Source organism: Zingiber officinale, chromosome 6B, assembly GCF_018446385.1.
Source record: "Zingiber officinale cultivar Zhangliang chromosome 6B, Zo_v1.1, whole genome shotgun sequence".
Lineage (NCBI taxonomy): Eukaryota > Viridiplantae > Streptophyta > Magnoliopsida > Zingiberales > Zingiberaceae > Zingiber > Zingiber officinale.
Genome location: NC_055996.1, coordinates 132,856,893 through 132,878,244, shown reverse-complemented (window position 1 = coordinate 132,878,244; position 21,352 = coordinate 132,856,893). Strand labels below are relative to the sequence as shown.

General features: G+C 38.2%; 2 protein-coding genes across 2 annotated transcripts; one reads left to right on the top strand and one right to left on the bottom strand.

The window, feature by feature from the left end:
• The first annotated feature begins 1,034 nt into the window (after positions 1-1,034).
• Positions 1,035-2,792, top strand: LOC121989600 (60S ribosomal protein L15-2-like). Its single transcript, XM_042543736.1, has 4 exons — positions 1,035-1,176; positions 1,337-1,503; positions 2,107-2,304; positions 2,415-2,792. Exons 1-4 carry the CDS (start codon positions 1,173-1,175, stop codon positions 2,658-2,660), a joined length of 615 nt encoding a protein of 204 aa, XP_042399670.1. The 5' UTR covers positions 1,035-1,172; the 3' UTR covers positions 2,661-2,792.
• An 82-nt stretch (positions 2,793-2,874) lies between these two features.
• LOC121989599 (methyl-CpG-binding domain-containing protein 11-like) lies at positions 2,875-20,727 on the bottom strand. Its single transcript, XM_042543735.1, has 3 exons — positions 20,526-20,727; positions 3,842-3,992; positions 2,875-3,712 (listed from the first exon to the last, which is right to left on the bottom strand). The coding sequence occupies exons 1-3, from the start codon at positions 20,652-20,654 to the stop codon at positions 3,078-3,080; spliced, it is 915 nt and encodes a 304-aa protein (XP_042399669.1). The 5' UTR covers positions 20,655-20,727; the 3' UTR covers positions 2,875-3,077.
• Between the last annotated feature and the right edge of the window lie 625 nt (positions 20,728-21,352).

Below are 21,352 nucleotides of genomic sequence, written 5' to 3'. Positions count from 1 at the left end.
GGTTAGAAGTGGGGTAATTTAAAGGGAGGGCAGGTTCTGACATATGTCAAGCATTGAAGAGGGGTAATTTAAAGGAAGGGGGTGTTTTGACAGGTGTCATGGTTGAAGAATGACGAATTTAAATGGAGGGAGTGTTTTGACAGGTGTCAATAGTTGGATGATGGGTAATTTAAAGAGGGTGAGAGATTCTGACATGTGTTATATGTCAATGGTTGGAGGGAGGGATGATTTAAAGGGAGAGAAGATTATGATATGTGTTAATAGTTGGATGCGGGTAATTTAAGTGTCAAATTAGGAATGTAATTTAAAGGAAGGAGTAATTTAAAAATTATATAAAAAAAAAAAAAAATTAAAAAATTTGATAAAAAAATAATAAACATAATTGATTAAAGAAATAAAATTAAATAAATATTTAAAAATTAAAAAAATAATAAATAAAATTAATTAAAAATAAAATTAATTAAAAATAAAACTAAATAAAAATTTAAAAAAATTAAAAAAATATAAGTATTAATGAAAAAATAATAAACAAAATTAATTAAAAAATAAAACTAAATAAAATTAAATAAAATTAAAAATATATATAAATATTAATGAAAAATAATAAATAAAATTGATTAAAAATTTAAACTAAATAAAAATTTTAAAATATATAAACTAAATAAAAAATTTAAAATATATAAGTATGAATGAAAAAAATTAAAAATAAAATTAATTTTAAAAATGAAATTTAAAAAAAAATTAAAATATATAACTATGAATAAAAAAATTTTAAAATAAACTTAATTAAAAATTAAAAAAAAATCAGAAAAAAAAAATTAACTCTCATCATACTTATATAGTTCCAAAAAAAAAAAATTTTAAAAAAATCAGAAAAAAAACAAAACAAAACAAAGGTTACATGCGTCTTTTTGGCGGGGGAGAGAGGGAGAAATGGAGGGGTGCGTGTTGACGGGGGGAAAGCAATTTGCATTTTAAAAATGGCATTTCAAGCGCTCATCATTGAGCTCCGGATCTAAAACATGGCCGGCTCAGAGGAAGGTCAAAATGAACGCCCGTGATTGTGCTAACTAATCCAACGACCATAAAGACGCGTCGCTCGCTTTAAATATTGATCCTTCTCATCGTGCGTGAAACCCTAGCCGAAGGCCCGGACGATCTTTTTTTGCAACATGGGTGAGTCGCCTCCCTCTCTCTATCTCTTTCTCCTCTCTGGCGATCTCACGGTTTCCTATTGGTTTATTCTTCAAATTTTCGCATCGATTCATATCATTGTCTTGGTGTTTTTGGAGATTCTAGTGGTTGATTCTGTGGGTTGGATTTCGTGAGGTTTCAGGGGCTTACAAATACGTTTCGGAGCTATGGAGGAAGAAGCAGTCGGATGTGATGCGGTTCCTGCAGCGGGTTCGGTGCTGGGAGTACCGCCAGCTTCCCTCCATCGTCCGCGTCACCAGGCCCACACGCCCCGACAAGGCTCGCCGTCTTGGTTATAAGGCAAAGCAGGTTAGCATCCATAGTCAATTCCAGTTGTTTTGGTTCCTTAACCTAGATTTGTATACTACATTCTTTCAATTCTTTCATGATTTTGCCACGCATGATCTTGTGGTTGTTTGGATATTTATGGATCAAATTGTTGTGTGCTCATTTCAATAACTTCTCACTTCAGCTTCGCCATGATGTTTGTTATCTACGAAAATGATATTAATTTGGATGTATAATTCAATTTCTTTCTCAGTAGATTATAGTTATCTGAGCTTCATTGCTAGTTGGTTCTTTATGGTTTAAAGTTCCTATCTTTTTTTAGATATATCTGAAGAAAAGACAATTGCTTGAGCCTAGCTTATTTTTTCATTCATCTACTTAAAACTATTAATCTGCAATGCAACAACTGTAAACTATCCTGTATACCATTTGATGCTTCTTCCTCTGTAACTTAGAGAAAGTATTTTCCTTGTATGTACTATTTGCAAGTTTTTATATAGTACCCTATGTATCAAGATATATGCTATAGCCGTTAAACACGTTGTGAAGTTGTATACTTTGTTTATATTTTATTTTTTGTTGTTGAGTATTCTTCATACGTAGCTGTTTGTTTCCTGGATGCAGGGATATGTCATTTATCGTGTTCGAGTTAGACGTGGCGGTAGGAAGAGACCAGTTCCCAAAGGTATTGTCTATGGAAAGCCCAAGAATCAGGGTATCACTCAGCTGAAATTCCAAAGAAACAAGAGGTCTGTAGCCGAGGAGAGAGCTGGCCGTAAGTTGGGAGGCCTCAGGGTGCTAAACTCCTACTGGGTGAACGAGGTTCGACAATCTCTCTTTGACAATGCTCACACCTTCACAGTTTTGCTCCAAATGTTCCTGATGCTTCAGACGTCCACAATTGCTATTGCTTGTATTCTTATGTTATGCAGGATTCAACCTACAAGTATTTTGAGGTCATCCTTGTTGATGCAGCTCACACAGTGATCCGCAATGACCCTAGGATCAACTGGATCTGCAAGGGTGTTCACAAGCACCGTGAGCTTCGTGGGCTCACTTCAGCTGGTAAGAAGTACCGGGGTCTTCGTGGCAAAGGTCATCGCCATCACAAGGCCAGGCCATCTCGTCGGGCAACCTGGAAGCGGAACCAGACATTATCTCTTCGTCGTTATCGTTGAGTTATCGTTGAGTCTGTTGGCACTGATAATCCTATCCAGAACAATTTTCTATTTCTACTTGATATTTCAGTTACCCTCTCTCTGTGTTCGAAGCATTTTTGTTTTACAAAAAAACTCCAAGAATATGGAATCTGATTGTGTGCTTGCGGTGTTCGCTCCTAGATACATGCATTTTTTAACAAAGCAATTCAAGAATGAAGGTTTAATACCAATCTCGATGAAACTAGAATTCCTTAATGACTACAGAATATTACATCAGGAATAGGTTTTAGGTTAGATAATAATCTACCTAAAGGACATACAGAAAATTCATACATACGGTTGCTCTAGTTACAAGTTCATACATTACAAGCATACACGTCTAGAAGATCACACTAAACCCTAGAATCAACAAACCATTGTTTAGTCGACACTACACTAAGTTTTGATAGGAGAAGCCTTGGGCAGATGCTGTGCATCACCCGTCCCTGAAGGGATATCCTTGGGGGAAGCAGCACTGGAATCCTTCTCCTGACTACTATTTGCTGCTAGATCCCCTTGGTTGTCTTTACCTGCTGACAAATCTTTCAAATCCTGCAGTGGTGATTCCTTCGCATCAGCTGGCTTATCGGCTTCAGTTGCAGATACTGCATCATGGTTCTCTGAATTAGCTGCTGTTTTCTCTTCAATGTTTCTGTTGGCTCCCAGGGTTAAATTTTGCTCATCTGCACTCCCAACTCCCACGGGCGTATCCTCATTCACTGTGATCTCTTCAGCAGCAACAACAACCTCAGTCACTTCAGTCCCAGCCGTTAAAGCCTCACTATTAATCTTGTTTTCATCTTCAGCATCCTGCATTTCCACATCAGTTGGTGCTTTAGCCTCTTCCATTGCAGCATCTTCCTTTGCCTCTGCCTCTGAAGTGCCATCGACTCCGTCTCCACTATCCTTCTTGTCTTTTGTTGCTTTCTTTGAGCTTGATTTCCTTTCTCGCTTTTTTGGCTTCTCATCTTCTGAGCTATCTATCGTCTTGACTCTCTCCCTAATTCTCGCAGAACGCCTTGGAGTGTCACCTGCATGCAATGTTTTTTATGAACAAACCAAAACACGGATTCAAGTGTGCCATAATCATACATATGCAATTTGCATAATTGCAGCATTCAACTTGGATTAGGAAATACTCAGTGAGAGTGAGGGGGTACCAGTTCCCCAGTCAAATTCACTTGAAGAGGGCCCTCCAGGATGTGACTTCAAGTATTGCTGTAACTGTCTCTTATTCTTAATCTCCTCACCAGTAGGCGATATGAACACAATCTCATTCTTTCTTGGACTTGCATCCTCATTCAGTATGAACTGTCAGTTCAGAAAATGCATAGGTTACAATTTTCATGGATGTAAATACAACAATTGTTTGCTATGGTCTTAGACGTGTATTCATATAAAAGATCAAATAAATGTTTGAGCAGAACAAAATGGGAAAAACAATATTAACAGCATATTAGGCTTTCATCACTCAGAAAGTTGTCAGAGGATAGAGAAAAGTCGGAAAATTGTCAAGCAATCAAAAAGCTAGCAAAATCTTCAGTCTTATTGCATATCCAGAAACTCAACACAGCCGGTATCATAGTAAGGTAAAACACAGAACAACCATATTAAGCTTGTTAAGACTCAGTAATATGTTGGAAAAATCCAGTTCCAGAGAGAAAATGTTGGAAAATGTTAAAGGCATGTATCCAGAGTTCTATATAGAATCATTGTCAAAGCATCATTTGGCTGTGACAAGAGCTCCTCGGACCAGAGGGTGCCAAAGCTAAGTTTAGTATGACCGAAAGAGCAACTGTACTTCCTCTTATAGAAAACAAAAGGCAAACCAGTATTAGGCTTTTCTATAATTGCCTTAATAAGTGACAAAACAAAGAATAGCAAAGAGGCAAGAAGATGACCATCATCCTCTAGGAAACCTAGAATAGACTTGTTAATGAAGAATCTAGGACGCTCTTACTAACCTATTCATAGTGAAGAGAAAACAATACATTCCCAACAGAAGGAACTGATTGAATATATTTCCAAACTAGTTTGCAGCTCTGCCTGGCCACGGCAAGCATATTTATATACATGTAAACAAAATATTGATCCACTATACAAACAACATCTGCATGTCACTGAAATATGTATCGTTCTTGTGATTAACATAACAACATTTGAAGAAATAAATGAGATGATTACCATCTGAAATAAAGAGGGGGCATTCAGGAAGAACAAAAGGGAAAAAAATATGTAATATGTGAAGAACCATAACTATGCTGATAAGGTATAGAGAAGAAGATTTTAAGCACTTGAATGACAGATCAGGATGAGTATGTTGAGCTGTTGTAGAACTACTTGATGATAAGTGAAAAAAAAAAAACATAGTACAACTATGCCATTGACCTTCCTAATAGACTCATGTGAGTGGAGCGAAAGGGATGAGGTCAATTCAAAAGGTTAAAAAAGACTTATCTGTACCAATTAATGAAGGATGCAAAACGTGTATTGTCCCATTCATCCTCATTTTATTTTTCAGATTACTGTTTCATGAAAACACCAACTTTTTACATGAAGAGTTATCAGTGAAGGTTTATCAACAAACTCAACAATGGTTCTAAAATCCATCTTTCAAGATTTTTGATAATTTTGCATTCATACAAGCAGTAGCATACCAATCCAATCAAGGACTAATGCCAATGACTTCCTCAAGGATTACCAAGATTGAATGCAACCCCCTAATCCAACATCTTCAGTGCCATCGGAGAAAGGCCTTGAACTCATACCAAAGGAAGTAGACACAAATAAATGCCAACAACACCACAAATTGCTGAAAATCACTAGAAAGAGACAAATGGAGTAACTTGGACTCAATTAATTGCAGAAAAGATAATAAAAAAATATTATATTCTGCAAAAGGGGAAAAAGTAACAAGTCCCATTATTTGATGGAACAAAGTACTAAAATGTAGGTAAGTGGAACAAAATAATTTCATATATACTGTCAGAGATGCTAAAATCAAACTACTCATGCAAATCTGTCTATTGCTCCTTAACAAAGACAGTTTATAACTTTGTATTTGCTAGAGAATAAACTAAAGAATTTTAAAAAACAGGCCACTGTATGATTTAAGGATAATCGGTTAATGGATGTCAAATTCAAATAAAATTTGAGCTAATAATACATCTTAGAATTTTACATAAGCTAAGATCATGTTTTGAAAAACCTAATCTTTTACAGAAGAAAGTGAATCAGAGCAAATGAATAATGCAGTCATTTTATAATGCTCGCCTCAGTAATTCACTTACATACCAAAGTAAGTAAACTTTCCTTCTATGAGTGGCATATTCATAAAGATGAAAACCTTGGATCTGCTTGACAAATTTAAACTTCCAAATTCACCAGTTGATAACTTTATGAAGACCGAGGTGTCGCTACTAGGTGGAAAGTATACATGATAAAGCTGTGGCTATTTTAGGCTTTCCGATATATAAGACTTTCTTGGGCAAGCTGATAAGCAGGAACAGAACAAGGAAGCACCATAACATGCAAAAAGAAAAAAATCTTGCCTTTTCAGGGCCAAAGAAAAGATCAGTCAGAACAATCATAGGATTAATCTTGTCACAACGGTTCAACAGTAAGGAAAAACAAATAACTGAATCAATCATAGTATTAGCATTCAAAAACAGCTAAACAGTGATAAAAACAAATAAATACAGCAGAAAAATATCAGCAGACATCTAAAGAAGCAAAGGAAAGGTTGCAACAATACTCAGTCAAGCTGGGAATGGAAAGGCCTTCTCTCTCCCCTCTATCTTAACTCACCTCCTTTTCATCACAGAGGTTTATGATTTCCAATGTTCATAGTTGGAAGAAACAAACAGAAGGAAAGGGATCAGAGGGAGAATATAGACCAGCTGTAGGCATAAGTTTGCAGAAATGGAATTGATAGAAGGGATGCTGATGCACAATCAAAATTAAATAAAACTCAGCACAAAGCTTTGGTACCAATTTCATGCAAGAAAGGGATAACTATCTCATACTGAGAAAGTAAATCTCTCAGATATAAGAACACTCATAACAATTTTAATGAAATTGAAAAATGCCTTACATGTATGTTATAGTGCTCTTTTTTTACAGAGAGTAAAAAAGGCTAATTCTTCCAAGAATAATCAATTGTAAATAGATGACTAGATCCCTAGAATGAAATATAAACTCCTTTTATTATACTACTTCAAAGTAAAATCTTACAACTTCATGACCAAAAAAAATTCATTTGAACCTTCAAATCTTAACTGTATCTTAATCTTAATTTCAAACTGCATCATGTCAGTTTTTTAAAGGTAACATTGATATCGACAAGCAATAGTAAACATGGACAACTGAATACAAGGCTTCAAGCAAGTGTGTGTGCAAGAGATGAAAGTTATTTCTATCATTTCATTATATATTGAAGTTGCATCTAATTAGTTTTGCCTTTTGGTTTAAAAAAGAGATATGTTTTTCTTTGTAAAAAGGAAAAGGTAAATCACCATTAGAACAACTTCGGAAATTACAAGTTAATAATTAGAAAATTGAACATAAACCATAATTATTAATTCATTATTACTAATTAGTATAGAAAGTAGTAATTGTTGGAACTGTTGGTGCAACATCCCTCAGGTCAAGGTTGACCTGGTTGACCAAACTGAGTCTTGGTTTGAGTTTAGATGTTTGACAATAAGATATTGATTGAAGAAGAGTCAAGTAGGTCAAGGGAGTGACCGGATACTTGACTGGGAAGTCCTAGTGAGTGAAGCTAGGCAGATGGAAAGTCCTAGTGAGTGAAGCTAGGCAGATGGAAAACCCTAGTGAGTGAAACTAGGTGGAAGTCCTAGTGAGTGAAGCTAGGCAGATGGAAAGTCCTAGTGAGTGAAGCTAGGCAGATGGAAAACCCTAGTGAGTGAAACTAGGTGGAAGTCCTAGTGAGTGAAGCTAGGCAGATGGAAAGTCCTAGTGAGTGAAGCTAGGCAGATGGAAAGTCCTAGTGAGTGAAGCTAGGCAGATGGAAAACCCTAGTGAGTGAAACTAGGTGAAAGTCCTGGTGAGTGAAGCCGGGCGAGGAAAAATTCGGATGGATCGAGGATGATCGGACATCCGGTGTTGGGAAGTCCAAGTAGGTCAAAGGATTGTTGGATACTTGGCATGAGGAAATCCAGATGGGTCGAGGTTGACCAGACATCGGTGGAAGTCCAAGTAGGTCGAGGGAGTGATACTGGCACGACTAGAAAAGTCCAAGTGGGTCAAAGGATTGACCGGACACTTGGTGGGAAGTCCTAGCAGTCGAAGGAGTGACCGGATGCTGGCGTGATGTACCAACAGTCAAGAATGACCGGATGTTGGTTTGGAGTCTTGGAACTTGGTTTTGGGCAAAACCAAGTCTGGATCGATCGATCGATCAGAGGCTGAATCGATCGCTGGATCGATCCAATTGCTTTCAGTGACGAAAGCCTCCGGATCGATCCGTGGATCGATCCAGATGTCAATCGATCGGTGGATCGATTGGGGCCTGGAGTTCTCGCGCGATAATGGATCGATCCATGGATCGATCCGAGGCCTGAACCCAGAGCGCCTGGATCGATCCGTGAATCGATCCAAAGCCTCCCGATCGATCGGGAACATTCGAATCGATCGGGATCCGACCGTTGGCGTCGATAAAGGCCGCAGGCGCACGATTCCTTCGGCATCTCTTCTCCGATTCACTCCAAATCTCTCGCCACTCCTCCACAGCTCTCGAAAAGATCATCGGTTCTTGAAGGATCTTGGAAGCTTTCAAAGAGAGGCGGATCGAAGGCAAGAAGAGAAGCTAGGGTTAGGGTTTTCTATACTCGTTTGTAAGCTTTGCGCTTGTATTTCGCTTCCCTTTCCTTTCTTCTTGTATCGAGAGTCTTGTAGGGCTTCTCCGCCCTCGGTAGTTACCGAAAGGAGTGTTTTCATAGTGGAGGGTGCGTGCGTGGTGTGGATCCTTGGATTAGTCACCTCTTGTGAGGTGGATACCAAGTAAACCAACCTTGTTAGCGTTGTGTGATTGTTTCGTTATTTTCCGCTGCGTATCCTTGAAGAAACAAGCAACGCCAAGCAACGAGCACGCGACGAGCTATTCACCCCTCTAGCTACTTTTGGTCCTAACAAGTGGTATCGAGCAAGGCTCTTTGGAATCATCGTAGGAAGGGTCAACCATAAATAAGAAAAGCTAGAGGGTGAAGAAATTGGAGCAAATTTTTCAAGTTCAAGACTTTATCAAGCTCAACTTCAAGATGCAATTCCAAGATGGGCTTGGATTTGACACAGGTGGCTCCACCATACACTTCTACGAGTTTCGATTCTTGGAAATCAAGAATCGAAAATTTTCTTATGATGAAGATAGAGCAATGGTTTGCTCTAATGGAAGGCTTCAAGGCTCCAAGAAATTCAAAAGGCAAAGTTCTAAAGAAAAGCAAATGGAGCCCGGAGCAAGTCCAAAGGTGCGAGGCAAATGACAAAGTGACCAAGCTTTTGGTCAATTTATTGCCAAGCACCATCCTTTGCAAAATTGGAGAGGTTGAAGATGCAAAGGAGCTATGGAGCAAATTGGCCAAGCTTCATGAAGAGATCCCTCCACTGTACAAGATTATGAAGAATCCAGAGGGTGACTCTTTGGAGCAAGACCAAGAGGAGGACTCCGAGGTTGAGAGATGCTCAACCTCAGAAGAGGAAATCCAAGAAGCTTCATCCTCAAGGGAATGCAACGAAGGGAACAAGGAGGGAGCATACTCCTTGTTTCAAGTTCAAGATGATGAAGCCTCCACCTCTAGGATTGAGGGGGAGCAATCCTTGGTGACGCCGGATCAAGAAGAAGGAGAAGCTTCTACATCCGGGCCAAGTGAAGAAGAAGAAGATGGTGCCACCTCCGAAATTCAAGAAATATCAAATGGAGGAGCAAGTGCCATCCCTACACAAGAAGGTATAAACATTTCAATTAATAATAAAAATCATATCATATGCTTTGAATGTAGGGAACATGGGCATTACAAAAGTAAATGCCCTAAATTGGCCAAGAAGAAGGGCCAAGTGGCACAAAAGGGCAAGGTTAAGCCAAAGGAGACCACTCCCGGAACAAAGAAGAGCAAGGAGCATATCATATGCTTCTCTTGCAATCAAAAGGGGCATTACCGGAGTCAATGCCTCAAGGGGAAGAAGATGGTCAAGGCTCAAGGAGGCATTAGTCAAGGGGGAGCCTCCAAGGTAAAAAGGAAGGTATCTTTTATTGAGCCTATTCCCTCGCATTATGGTAAAAAGCATGATAGTTCTAATTTTTATCATTTTAATGCAATTTATCATAAGAATAGGAAGCATGAGGGCATTAAGGAAAAGCATGTGGCCCTACATGCCAAATCTACTACCCCTAAGGCTAGAAAGGTAGATAGAGATTTGGGCAAGAACACTAAGGATAATAGATACAAGCCTAGAAACAAAAATGCTCATGGGTGTAATGAAAAATCAAAATCTAAGGATTTAATGATAGAAAATCAAGTCTTGAGGTCAAGACTTGACAAACTAGAAAAGACCCTAAAAAGGATGGAGAATATCCTTAAAGGGCAAAATGAGCAAAATCTAGGTTTAGGACAACAAGGGTCATCCAAGGGCCATAGAGGTTTGGGATACAAACCTAAAATCAAAAAGGATGTACCTACTTACCATAGGGTTCCATATAGCTATGGAACCAACCCTAAGTCTAGAAGTCAAGTCAAGGATACAAGGGAAGTCATCCCTAGAAGTATCTTTGCAACAACAAATGTGACTAAGACTTCTAAGAAGTCTAAGAAAGTCACTAACAAGGTCACAAGGGAGGCTATCCCTAGAGTTGACCTAGAAAAAGTGACCAAGGCTTCTAAGAAGCCAAACGAGGTCACTAGAAAGGTATCTAGGGAAGTTATCCCTAGTGAATACTTAGAGCATCCAAGGAGCACCAATAGGTTTTGGGTTCCTAGGAGCATCTTCTCTACCCCATAGATGGGTTAGAGAGTGTCAACTCTAAGAAGAAGGGTAATTAACCCAACTTTGAAGAAATTGACACTCAAGGAGCATTTTCAAGGTTATTCTTAACCTTTGAAAATGAAGTGGATTTATGTTTACTCTTGGGAAGAGTAAAATGTGTCACAATTTGATAAATTGGATGATATTTTAAGTGACACAAATTGGAAAAAGTTAAATGTGCCTAATGGTTGAAAAATTGATTTTATCTTAAAATAGCACATATTGAGAAATCATAAGAACTACCAAGTTGGGATTTTGGTATGTTCTTAGAAAATTAAAGGAAATTGAAGCCTTATGTTGAAGTGCTACTCTTGTGGAAAAATGAAATATGCCAACATTTGAGGATATGCTTAATTTCGACTGGCATAAATTAATCAAGGGAATTAGAAATGCCAATTTAGGCTTTGGCATTTTCTTGAAGCACTTTAGGGCAATCTAGGTTTAAGGTGTAAGTTTAGCTAAGGTTTTAAGGATACTTAGATAGTTAATCTAGGTATATTTTATTTATGCTAAATCTTGCCATGATTGTTTGCCCATCATAGTTCATGACATCATGTATATTTTTGTGTTCATGTTTTATTATCAAAAATCCAAAAATACCATGTCATGACATTCATACATCATGTAATTATAGGATATTTTCTTTTGAAAATTATTTCTTTTTGATGTATGCCATAACATTATCATGCATTAAGTTTAATTCCTTGTAATTAAGGACAAAAGGCATTTAACAACACTTATTAACAAGTGACATCCTAGGTGGGTGTCTAATATCTCCAAAATGCCTAGATAGATATGCATGATCCCTAGATTAGGGCAAAAACCAAAATCTACATCTCACAAAGACCTATAAGATGACTTGTATGTGTTTTTAGTACACATTAGATACAAGTGAGATGTTATGATGATGAACAAAACTCAAGATGTTGATTTAGTGCATTCTTTTGAGTTTTAGGTTCATCAAAACACATAGTTATGTATTTTCCCATCATTGGGAAAGCTAATGTACGAGTCATGTGCATTATGCCCAAGGAACATGATGGGATATTGGTTTTGAAAATGTTTTTAAAATGTTTTTGGAAAACCTTGGTGAAGACTATCTTTTGATAGTAATCACCATTGAATAGTTGGACACAAACTTGAAGAAAACGCTAAAGTTTTTGCAAGTTTTCAAGTTTGTGTCAATCTTTGAAAATATGAAGTATTTTCATAGAAAACTATTTTTCCATGATTAAGTATGCCCTAAATAATGTCTACACGAAATTTCATGATTTTTGAATTTTTGTAGAATTTTCTAGGGGTTTCTGAAGTTGGCTGAATTTGAAATTCAGCAACTATCAGAGGCTCCGATCGATCCATGGATCGATTGGAGTGTCTGAATCGATCCGTGGATCAATTCAGAAGGCAACTCTTGCGAGCAGAAGCTCGCTGGATCGATCAGCCGATCGATCCACACATCCTGAATCGATCAGTGGATCGATTCAAATAGGTTGAATCGATTGGAACCCAACTCCAATCGATCCAGGACGCTGATTTTGGCTGGGAAGGTCTGATTTCAGCACTCTAAACCTATTTTAGTCTAGGTAACCATTCCAAACCCCTAAAAATATATTTGTATACATAAAACGGGTGTTTTCGTGTGGAAAACAAGGATGGATTGGTTAAGGAAGGCTAAGTTGAAGTTTAGGTTGAGGTTTGTTTCAAATTTTGAATATTTGAACCTCAAAACTTCTAAATTTGGGTTTCCTAAAGGTTTAGGGATTCCAAGTCATTGTTGGTGCAATGACAGAAGTTACCACCATGTCTTTAGGGGGAGGGACTCTTTAAAGGCATGAAAATTATTTTTCATGAACCTTGGAAGGTGGTTAACCTTCTTTAAAGAAAAGGCTCATGGACGAGCTTTTGAAATTGAAATGGGGAGTGGATATTCTCATTATTTCAAGTGGAAACTCAAGTGGTTAGAAAATGCTCAAGGTTGGGTATTTGTCTACATTGAGGGAGAAGTTAAGGATAAATGAAGGGTATGGGACCTTCATTGTCGTGTTGATCACAACGAGTGATGTTGTGAACAACGATGAGCAACTCTTCAGGGGGAGAGTTGTCAACAAATGGATTTGTTGATGTATACCCAAAATTGGGGAATGGGTTGATGTGTGCCCAAAGATGGGTTGATGTGTTTTATCAGTAGGGGTTTGATGTGTGCCAATAGGGGGAGAATGAAAGGACTTGTGAATGGGAGTAAGTTAGGCTTTCATTTCCTAGAGGGAGTTTGCCCTCTTAGGGGGAGAATGAAGAGTCTAACTTATGTGTTCATTACCTAGTGGCATGAAGAATGAGGCTATGGGATTAGTACACTTGTCGTATTTTGTGAGGTGTCACAATTAGGAGTCAAAAGTGTTGGTGCAACATCCCTCGGTCAAGGTTGACCTGGTGACCAGCCGAGTCTTGGTTTGAGTTTAGATGTTTGACAACAAGATATTGATTGAAGAAGAGTCAGTAGGGAGGGATGACACTGACTCGAAGTCCTAGTGGTGAAGGCGGATGGAAAGTCCTGGTGGTGAAGCTAGGCGGATGGAAAGTCCTAGTGAGTGAAGCTATGGAAAACCCAGTGAGTGAAACTGGGTGGAAGTCCTAGTGGGTGAAGCTAGGCGGATGGAAAGTCCCAGTGAGTGAAGCTGGCGGATGGAAAACCCTAGTGAGTGAAACTAGGTGGAAGTCCTGGTGGTGAAGCTAGGCGGATGGAAAGTCCTAGTGAGTGAAGCTGGCGGATGGAAAGTCCTAGTGAGTGAAGCTAGGCGGATGGAAAACCCAGTGAGTGAAACTAGGTGAAAGTCCCGTGAGTGAAGCCGGGCAGGGAAAATTCGGATGGATCGAGGATGATCGGACATCCGGTGTTGGGAAGTCCAAGGTCGAAGGATTGTTGGATACTGGCGAGGAAATCGGATGGGTCGAGGTTGACCAGACATCTGGTGGAAGTCAAGTAGGTCGAGGGGTGACCGGATACTTGCACGACTAGAAAAGTCCAAGTGGGTCAAAGGATTGACCGGACGGTGGGAAGTCCTAGCAGTCAAAGGAGTGACCGGATGCTAGGCGTGATGTACCAACAGGTCAAGAATGACCGGATGTTGGTTTGGAGTCTTGGAACTTGGTTTGGGCAAAAACCAAGTCGTTGGATCGTGATCGATCAGAGTGGATCGATCGGATCGATCCGAGCTTCTGGAGAGCCTCCGGATCGATCCGTGGATCGATCAGATGTCCCAATCGATCGGTGGATCGATTGGGACGCGGCTGCTGGAATGGCCGGATCGATCCATGGATCGATCCAGCGTTTATCGCGCGTCCCTGATCGATCCGTGAATCGATCAAGCCTCCCGATCGATTGGAACATTCGAATCGATCGGGATCCGACCGTTGGCGTCGATAGCTGCAGGCGTACGATTCCTTCGATCTCTTCTCCGATTCACTCCAGATCTCTCGCCAACTCCTCCACAGTGCTCTCAAAGATCAGATCGCCAGTTCTTGAAGGATCTTGGAAGCTTTCCAAGTCAAGAGGCGGATCAAAGGCAAGAAGAGAAGCTAGGGTTAGGGTTTTCTATACTCATTGTAAGCTTTGCGCTTGTATTTCGTTTCCCTTTCCTTTCTTCTTGTACTGAGAGTCTTGTAGGGCTTCTCCGCCCTCGGTAGTTACCGAAAAGGAGTGTTTTTCATAGTGGAGGGTGCGTGCGTGGTGTGGATCCTTGGATTAGTCACCTCTTGTGAGGTGGATACCAAGTAAACCAACCTTGTTAGCGTTGTGTGATTGTTTCTGTTATTTTCCGCTGCATATCCTTGAAGAAACAAGCAACGCCAAGCGACGAGCACGCGACGAGCTATTCACCCCCCCCCCCCTCTAGCTACTTTTGGTCCTAACAGGAACTAATCTACCATATAATGAGAGAGTAATCTTTTTGTGCCTAATTATTCAAATTGTTGTGTGCATAGTTGTGAAAGGCGCACGCCTAGCTGTGCCTAGGCACAAGGCGCAGCCACGTGCCATTTGCACCAGTATAATAGACACAGAAAGAAGGGTGCTTAAGCATGCACGCCTTTTGAGAGGTGACAGGCATGTGTAAGGCGCAATTTTTCTCGCCTTCTTGAATCAATTTTTTTAAAAAAAAATTCAACACTCGCAACGGTTGCAGACGCTTCGTGTGAGCACCACGGTGGATAGATCGCACGACGGCACGAGCCCCAAGGTCATAGCGGATGCATCGTGCAAGCACCGCGGTGGCAACAACATGTAATAGGAAGTAAATTAGCTTTCAATTAAATAAAAACCTAAATTAATAATTTCAATCAACTTCTAGTTATAGTAGGGATAATTTAAATAGCCATAAAATTTTCCATCAATAATATATATTTTATATTTTTCCTAATACGCACATCAATTTAGCACTCTCATTTATGATATATTATCTTTTTTTCACATGCTGGTTGCCTGGTTCCTAACTATCCAAACATTCTAATACATAAAATATGGCAATTCATACCAAAGTCTCATAAACTTCTCTTTTTAGCCTTAAGGGCACACACAACCACACAAAACTCCAAAAATTCTACATTTCAACAACTCACTATTTATTTGACATCTTAACTAATATCACTTTCTTATTGTGAAAAATCAAAGAAGGTATCTAAAACTCTTACTATTTTCTAGGTACCATAGCCTAATATAATGCTCAATCTCTAACTTTAAATCTTTATTTTGTGCTTGATTTTTTTTCCTTTGTTTTACACTTCCTTTTTCAAACTATCTTGAATAATGTGGGATAGAAAATTTTAATTTTTGGGGGAAGATCAAACTTCCTCGGTAAAAAAAAAGCTATTATATAGAGAGATCAAAAAGGTGAAATTCTTTTTTCTTTTACTTCATTTTTATATTTCATATGAAAAATGGAAATTTGAAAGAAACAAGCAGACATTTAGTTACTAGATTTTTCTCCACATTTCAAATATTCAGTTTAATCTATATACTCTTATCAATTAGCACAATATCATTAGTTTAGTTTAAATTACTAAATCAATTGTCATGTTTAATAACTAACTTGATTGGTTATAATTAAAATATTTGTTCAGGTTGCAATTATGACAAATAATTTTGAAACTAAATTAGCAAATGACATGTTGTTCTGTACTGCCCAGCATGGACGGTTTTTACCGTTCCGCTGGGGAGGCAAAACCGACACGTCACACGCACGATCTCAGGTAGCAAGGATGCATCATGCAACGCTTCCGGTGTCGTCGGAGGCATTGTAAGCACCAAAAGCGTAGCGGGCGTCGGAGGCATTGTGACGGGACGTTTCTGGCGGAGCCGAAAGCGTCATGGGTCGCTTTTGGCACCGCTGGAAGCGTTGGCACCGTTGGAGGCGTCGCAGGCACGTCCACGTCTCTTCTGGCAGAGCTAAAAGCATCACAGGATGTTTCCGGAGCCGCCGAAAGCGTCGTCGGATGCTTCTAGAGCCATCGGAAGCGTCACTGGACGCCTCCGGCACAGTCAGAGGCATCCGCAAGCTTCGAAGGCGTCGCGGGCGTCGCTGGCGTGGGGGAGTTATTGTGCAAAATAAATATTATAATTTAAATAAATCAAACAATTCCTACTTAAGTGTGATATTTAAAAAAACTTTCATTGAACCTAATTAAATTATTCCAATAAAATATTTAAAAAATTCATTAACCCTAATTAAATTATTCCAATAAAATATAAAAAATATATTTAATTTTTTTAAAAAATTAATAAATTTTATTAAATAATATTCTGAAATTATTTTTAATGTTTTAAATTTTATTTAAAAATTTAAAAAGAAATAAAAAAAACTAATTTTTTTTTAATTTATAAAAAGTCTAATAAATCAAATTTATATTCTGATATTTTTTAATTATTATTTTTTTTTACTATTTTAATGTTTAATTGATATTCTAATTTTTTTACTATTTTAAATATATATTATTAAAATTATTAAATAAATAGTTAATTTATATTAATATTCTATATAAAATAGTATTTTGTATTAATTTATATAATTATGATTATTTAATAACTAGAACAGATCAATTTTCTTTAAAAAAATTATATTTAATTATTTTTTTCTAACAATATTAAGTTGTTTAATAATGATGAACTTATATAAAATCAATATACAACTTATTTTTAAATTATACATAATAAATATATTTATATAATAATTACTATATATAAATAAAAAAAAATACCAAAACTGTATCGGCACGACACAGCATGATATGATACCGAAACCGTATTGTTCCAGTCTGAGACCGAAACTTCGGCACGGATTGAGATTTTAAACCTTGAATTAAACCATAAATCATATCTTAAGACTCCAACAAATCCTGATCCACAGATTCAGTAATCCCTTTAGTTTCACATAAAATCACGTAAAAATTGGGAAGTGGCTAAATGAAACTAAAACCCTTTTCATCTCCAGAATATATTAAAATGCATGGAAATCTTCATAACGCTGAGAAAGTTGGTCATGCTGATCCCATGAAAATTGAAAAACGTGTGATATTACAACAAGCTTGCGCACCAAATGTGAACAAGCATCAAACAAAATCCCCAAACCAATGAGGCTAAATAAAACACACACTTCAATAAAATAAACTCTTTTAGCAATGATTGTCATTTACACACATCTTCATTTGATTTCAAGCATGGCATACCATGTCCAACAATCACTTCTGCATCCTTTAATTCAGTTCTCCTAACCTAAATTCATGTCAGCCATCCCTGTAACCATACGTCTTGATCAACAATCTCAGGGTGATGTGTCTCTCAATCATCAATATCACAATCGAGAAAAATACATCCAAACTGAAAAAATTAAATGAGTAAAACAACAGAAGAAAGCTGGATTTGTGGTGCTCACAACAATCCAGTCTTCCTAAGACTCATTAACTCATTGTTTAATAAATTAGGTTTGCTATCAAAAATAAAGATAATAAAATTATTCTATGTTTAAACAATTAAACTACGAATCGATTTATTTCACTGGATCATTTTATTTAAAAAATATTGCACAATTCTCCTTTAATAGGAGGGACTCAATTCTTGATGAGTTGTTGTCATCTTCCCTTTTATGGTACCTTCTGATGATAATAAGAAGTGGCATTACCATCCTCCTTTAGGTTTTCAAACCCAACCAAGCATGAAGTCCATCATCATATGCTTCTTTGTTGTCCCTTCTAACCTATGTGTTGCACTTTAAGCATGGCAAAAACTTGGTTTGCGTCTCAATTATACCATCAATGTCTAGAAATTGGGTTAAAACTGACCAGTTGGAAAGTCAGTAGATAAAGACATATGGACGCTAGAATGTCTTCTAGCAAGGTAGGTAATTGGAAACTTTGATATTAAAGTTAGTTGGCAAGACAAATAAATAATTTGAATCAGTTTTCACACAGCACAGGTCATTGACACGATCATAAGGGCCCTTGAAAGACAGTTTATGAAAATGCTTAGTATTTGAACGCAAGGACATACCTTCCTATATTGTATTGTCTATATTCAATAGGTGTATGTCTGTATGAAATATGAATATGTATTTTATAATAAGTGTTAATATAATTTTACTACTAGGAATGGCATGTGTCTTTCATACATCGTATGCGCTCAATAGACTCTCATTTTAGTGAAAGAAAAAAATATTAAAGAAACCAAATATATAGACTCAAGATCTTGAAGAATAACTTATTGCAAGTTAGGATTTGTTTTTTTAGGGTTTTTAGAGTTTAAAAGAGTTTAGTATGGTATATCCTTTTGCTTAAGAAAACAAACTAATTGTGGTGGTTTTGATTTAATAATTGTCATGATTTGAGAATAGAGCATATATCCCAGTTTAATTGAGTACTTTTAGTTATAGTGTTTTTTCCTTAAATATTTTTAGCTTACTTGCAACATTATTTGGATTAAAGTTTTGAAAGGAGCCCCACCACTCTCCTTCCTGACACTGATCATCTCTTGCAAAAACAAAACAAAAAAAAAGAGTTCTTTCTCAGTGGGTCTATTTTAAACCCATGGCTGACCCATCAAGCATCCTCACACAACATTGTTGTCATAGCTTGCTCCTAGATCCACCATATACACCTTGGCCTCCATCATAACTATCAAAGGACCATCCACCACCATTGGTTCCTTCTCCATACAAGAAAAGCACTGCCCTTCCTCAGCATATTTGCAACACTCATACCATGCCTGTACAGGGGTTCCTTTCCACTTCTGCTTCCACCCTCGCCATGTGAAGACAAGGGAGTCTTCCTTGTCTTCAATTGTCCAACAATAAAGACGGAAGGTCACATCTCTTCCAAGCTACAAACTCTTTCAACCTACAGATCCTTCCATATGGATCACCTCTTCCCTACTGCTGATTTTCTGCATTGGGCCTGCCACATAATAGCAAAATCATTGCTGGAATGGAAATGGAAATGAACCCTAATCTCCAATTCTTGTAAAGTTGTGCTCTTCTACAAATCTTGCTGTTAACTCATGCCTTTTGTAGGAACAACCATGCCACCACTGCTCCTAGGCGGCTAGGCCAATGCTTTCGTCTTCAATGTCTACTACTTCCGTGCCTTCTTCCAGAGATTCAAGATCTGATGGTAGATTTTGCAAGGGACTCAAAGAATGCAACTACAGAAGATTCACCTCTTCCATGTCGAGCCCAAGATTTCCCAAATCAAGCCTGATGTTCTTCTCTGTTGATTCCTTCCTGTTTATACTGATCTGCTTTCTGACTTTTGGAGAGTTTTGGTATTCTGATGTATTGGATTTCTCTTTTCCGTATTCCTTCACAAAAGATTCTGATCTCAACACCTCTCAGCGCTCCAAGACCCTTAATACTTTCCTTTCCCCCCTCAATCTATTGCATGTTGTTGTATACTGCTCCAATGAGAACCCCACTCAAGAGATTAATTTCTGAAATCTCTCCATTCTCATTTCACTTCATCATTTCTCTCTCCGACCTCACTTGTTGATGTGCTGATTGGAAGTTAAACATATTGTTGGTTGTGTGATGACCTAAGGCCAACAACTATCCCCAAAATTTCCTTAATAGTGTTTTTTCTTTGGTCATGTTTTAGTTTATGTCTTTCTCATTAGAATTTTTACAATAGACCCTTCCTTAGGACTCTTGCATTGGCAGGAGTTGTGTGCATCGAGCTGTCTTTTTTTTATTATTATTATTAATGAGATGAACATAGATACCATCAATGATCCAGCTTGAGGAAGAATGTTAAGTTAATAGGGTTATTTTGATATTTTAGGTCTAAGAGTTCTCAAGTGAATCTTATATAAACATGAAATTATCCCTTTACAAAGTAATACTATGTTTTTTTTCCTTCAAAATTTATAGTGTCAAAATCATCAGATAAGGTAGGGTCTCACTCCTAAGATACTAATGTTGGCCTCTTCTTAAACTAAAGTCGAATATGAATGAGCTCGTCATGTGACTTTTCTTCAGTTATATCTTCCAGGTTCATTTATAAATTCTTTCATCTAGTAAAGAATTAACTAAACTTTGGGTAAGATTGCAACTCCTTTCCCTAACCATCCCAGCTACACTAAAGAAAGCAAGGGAAAGGAGTCAGAGCGCACGAAAACCCTAGAATCCACATCGCAAATCCACCAAGATAAGCTACCCAATCACCCAAGCTTCCCGTCTCAAATCGAAGCCCAAAAATAAAAACTAGGGCAAAAAAAAAGGGATTTTAAGGCGAGGAATGACAGAAACCAGGAGGAATTTCCCGAAACCAAACCTTCTTCGTCCATCCCGCAGGCGCCGGTAGCTCGACACAGACGACCGCCGGCTCCTCTGCCCTAGCCTTCTCCGAAGGCTGCGGCGCAACCTTCTCGGCGCTCGCATCGCACCCCTCCACCTCCGCCATAGCTCGGCCCCTCGACTTCCCGCTCTCGGATAAGCCAACGGATTTGTACAAAAAGAAGTGAAGAAAATATAAATATAAATATAAATAAATAAATAAAAATATGTAAAAAGAAAAATAGTCGCGAAAGATCTCTCGATCGCGCTTTCAAACGGCGTCTGAAAAAGGCGGAACTCAAACGCGACTACGGCGTTTTTTGGGATCTCCTGCAAGACACAATACTCGCACCCTTATTGCTACCATCAACCGTTCGTCTGGAATTAAAGTGGGGACCGCTGGCCTCCAGCTTTTTGCCGATAACTATTCGTTAGTGGTTCCAGTCGATGTTTTCTCCCGTGCACCGCATCTCTACGGTTAACTAAATAGAGCCATCTTTTGAATTCCCGTCCGTGAGACGTGGCGGGTGGCCATTGGAAGCATGGGAGAGAATCAGAGGCCCTGTGGATCGAGGTGCGTGCGGGATCGGCACGTGTGGTAACGTGACGTTCGTCAGTTTGACGATGTTGTAGGTACAGTAAAGTAACGGCGAGCGTTGAGAGAGACACGTGCGGTGGCTTGCAGTCGTAGTAGGTATGTTTCTGCTTCGTACGGTGTCGTCATTGGTTTTTTATTTATTTATTTAAATATTTTATCATTGCACCGTAATCCTAAGGAAAAAACATATAATTTTATTTTGTTCATGATTTAATTGCCCAATTTCT

Bases quoted from the DNA above. Each gene is read 5' to 3' on its own strand.
- LOC121989600 (XM_042543736.1), top strand. The intron at 1,504-2,106 runs GTTAGCATCCAT...TCCTGGATGCAG, and splicing joins TTGGTTATAAGGCAAAGCAG to GGATATGTCATTTATCGTGT. The intron at 2,305-2,414 runs GTTCGACAATCT...TATGTTATGCAG, and splicing joins ACTCCTACTGGGTGAACGAG to GATTCAACCTACAAGTATTT.
- LOC121989599 (XM_042543735.1), bottom strand. From the start codon at position 20,654: ATGGCGGAGGTGGAGGGGTGCGATGCGAGCGCCGAGAAGGTTGCGCCG. The intron at 3,993-20,525 runs GTTTGGTTTCGG...CTGAACTGACAG, and splicing joins CTGCGGGATGGACGAAGAAG to TTCATACTGAATGAGGATGC. The intron at 3,713-3,841 runs GTACCCCCTCAC...CATTGCATGCAG, and splicing joins TGAATTTGACTGGGGAACTG to GTGACACTCCAAGGCGTTCT.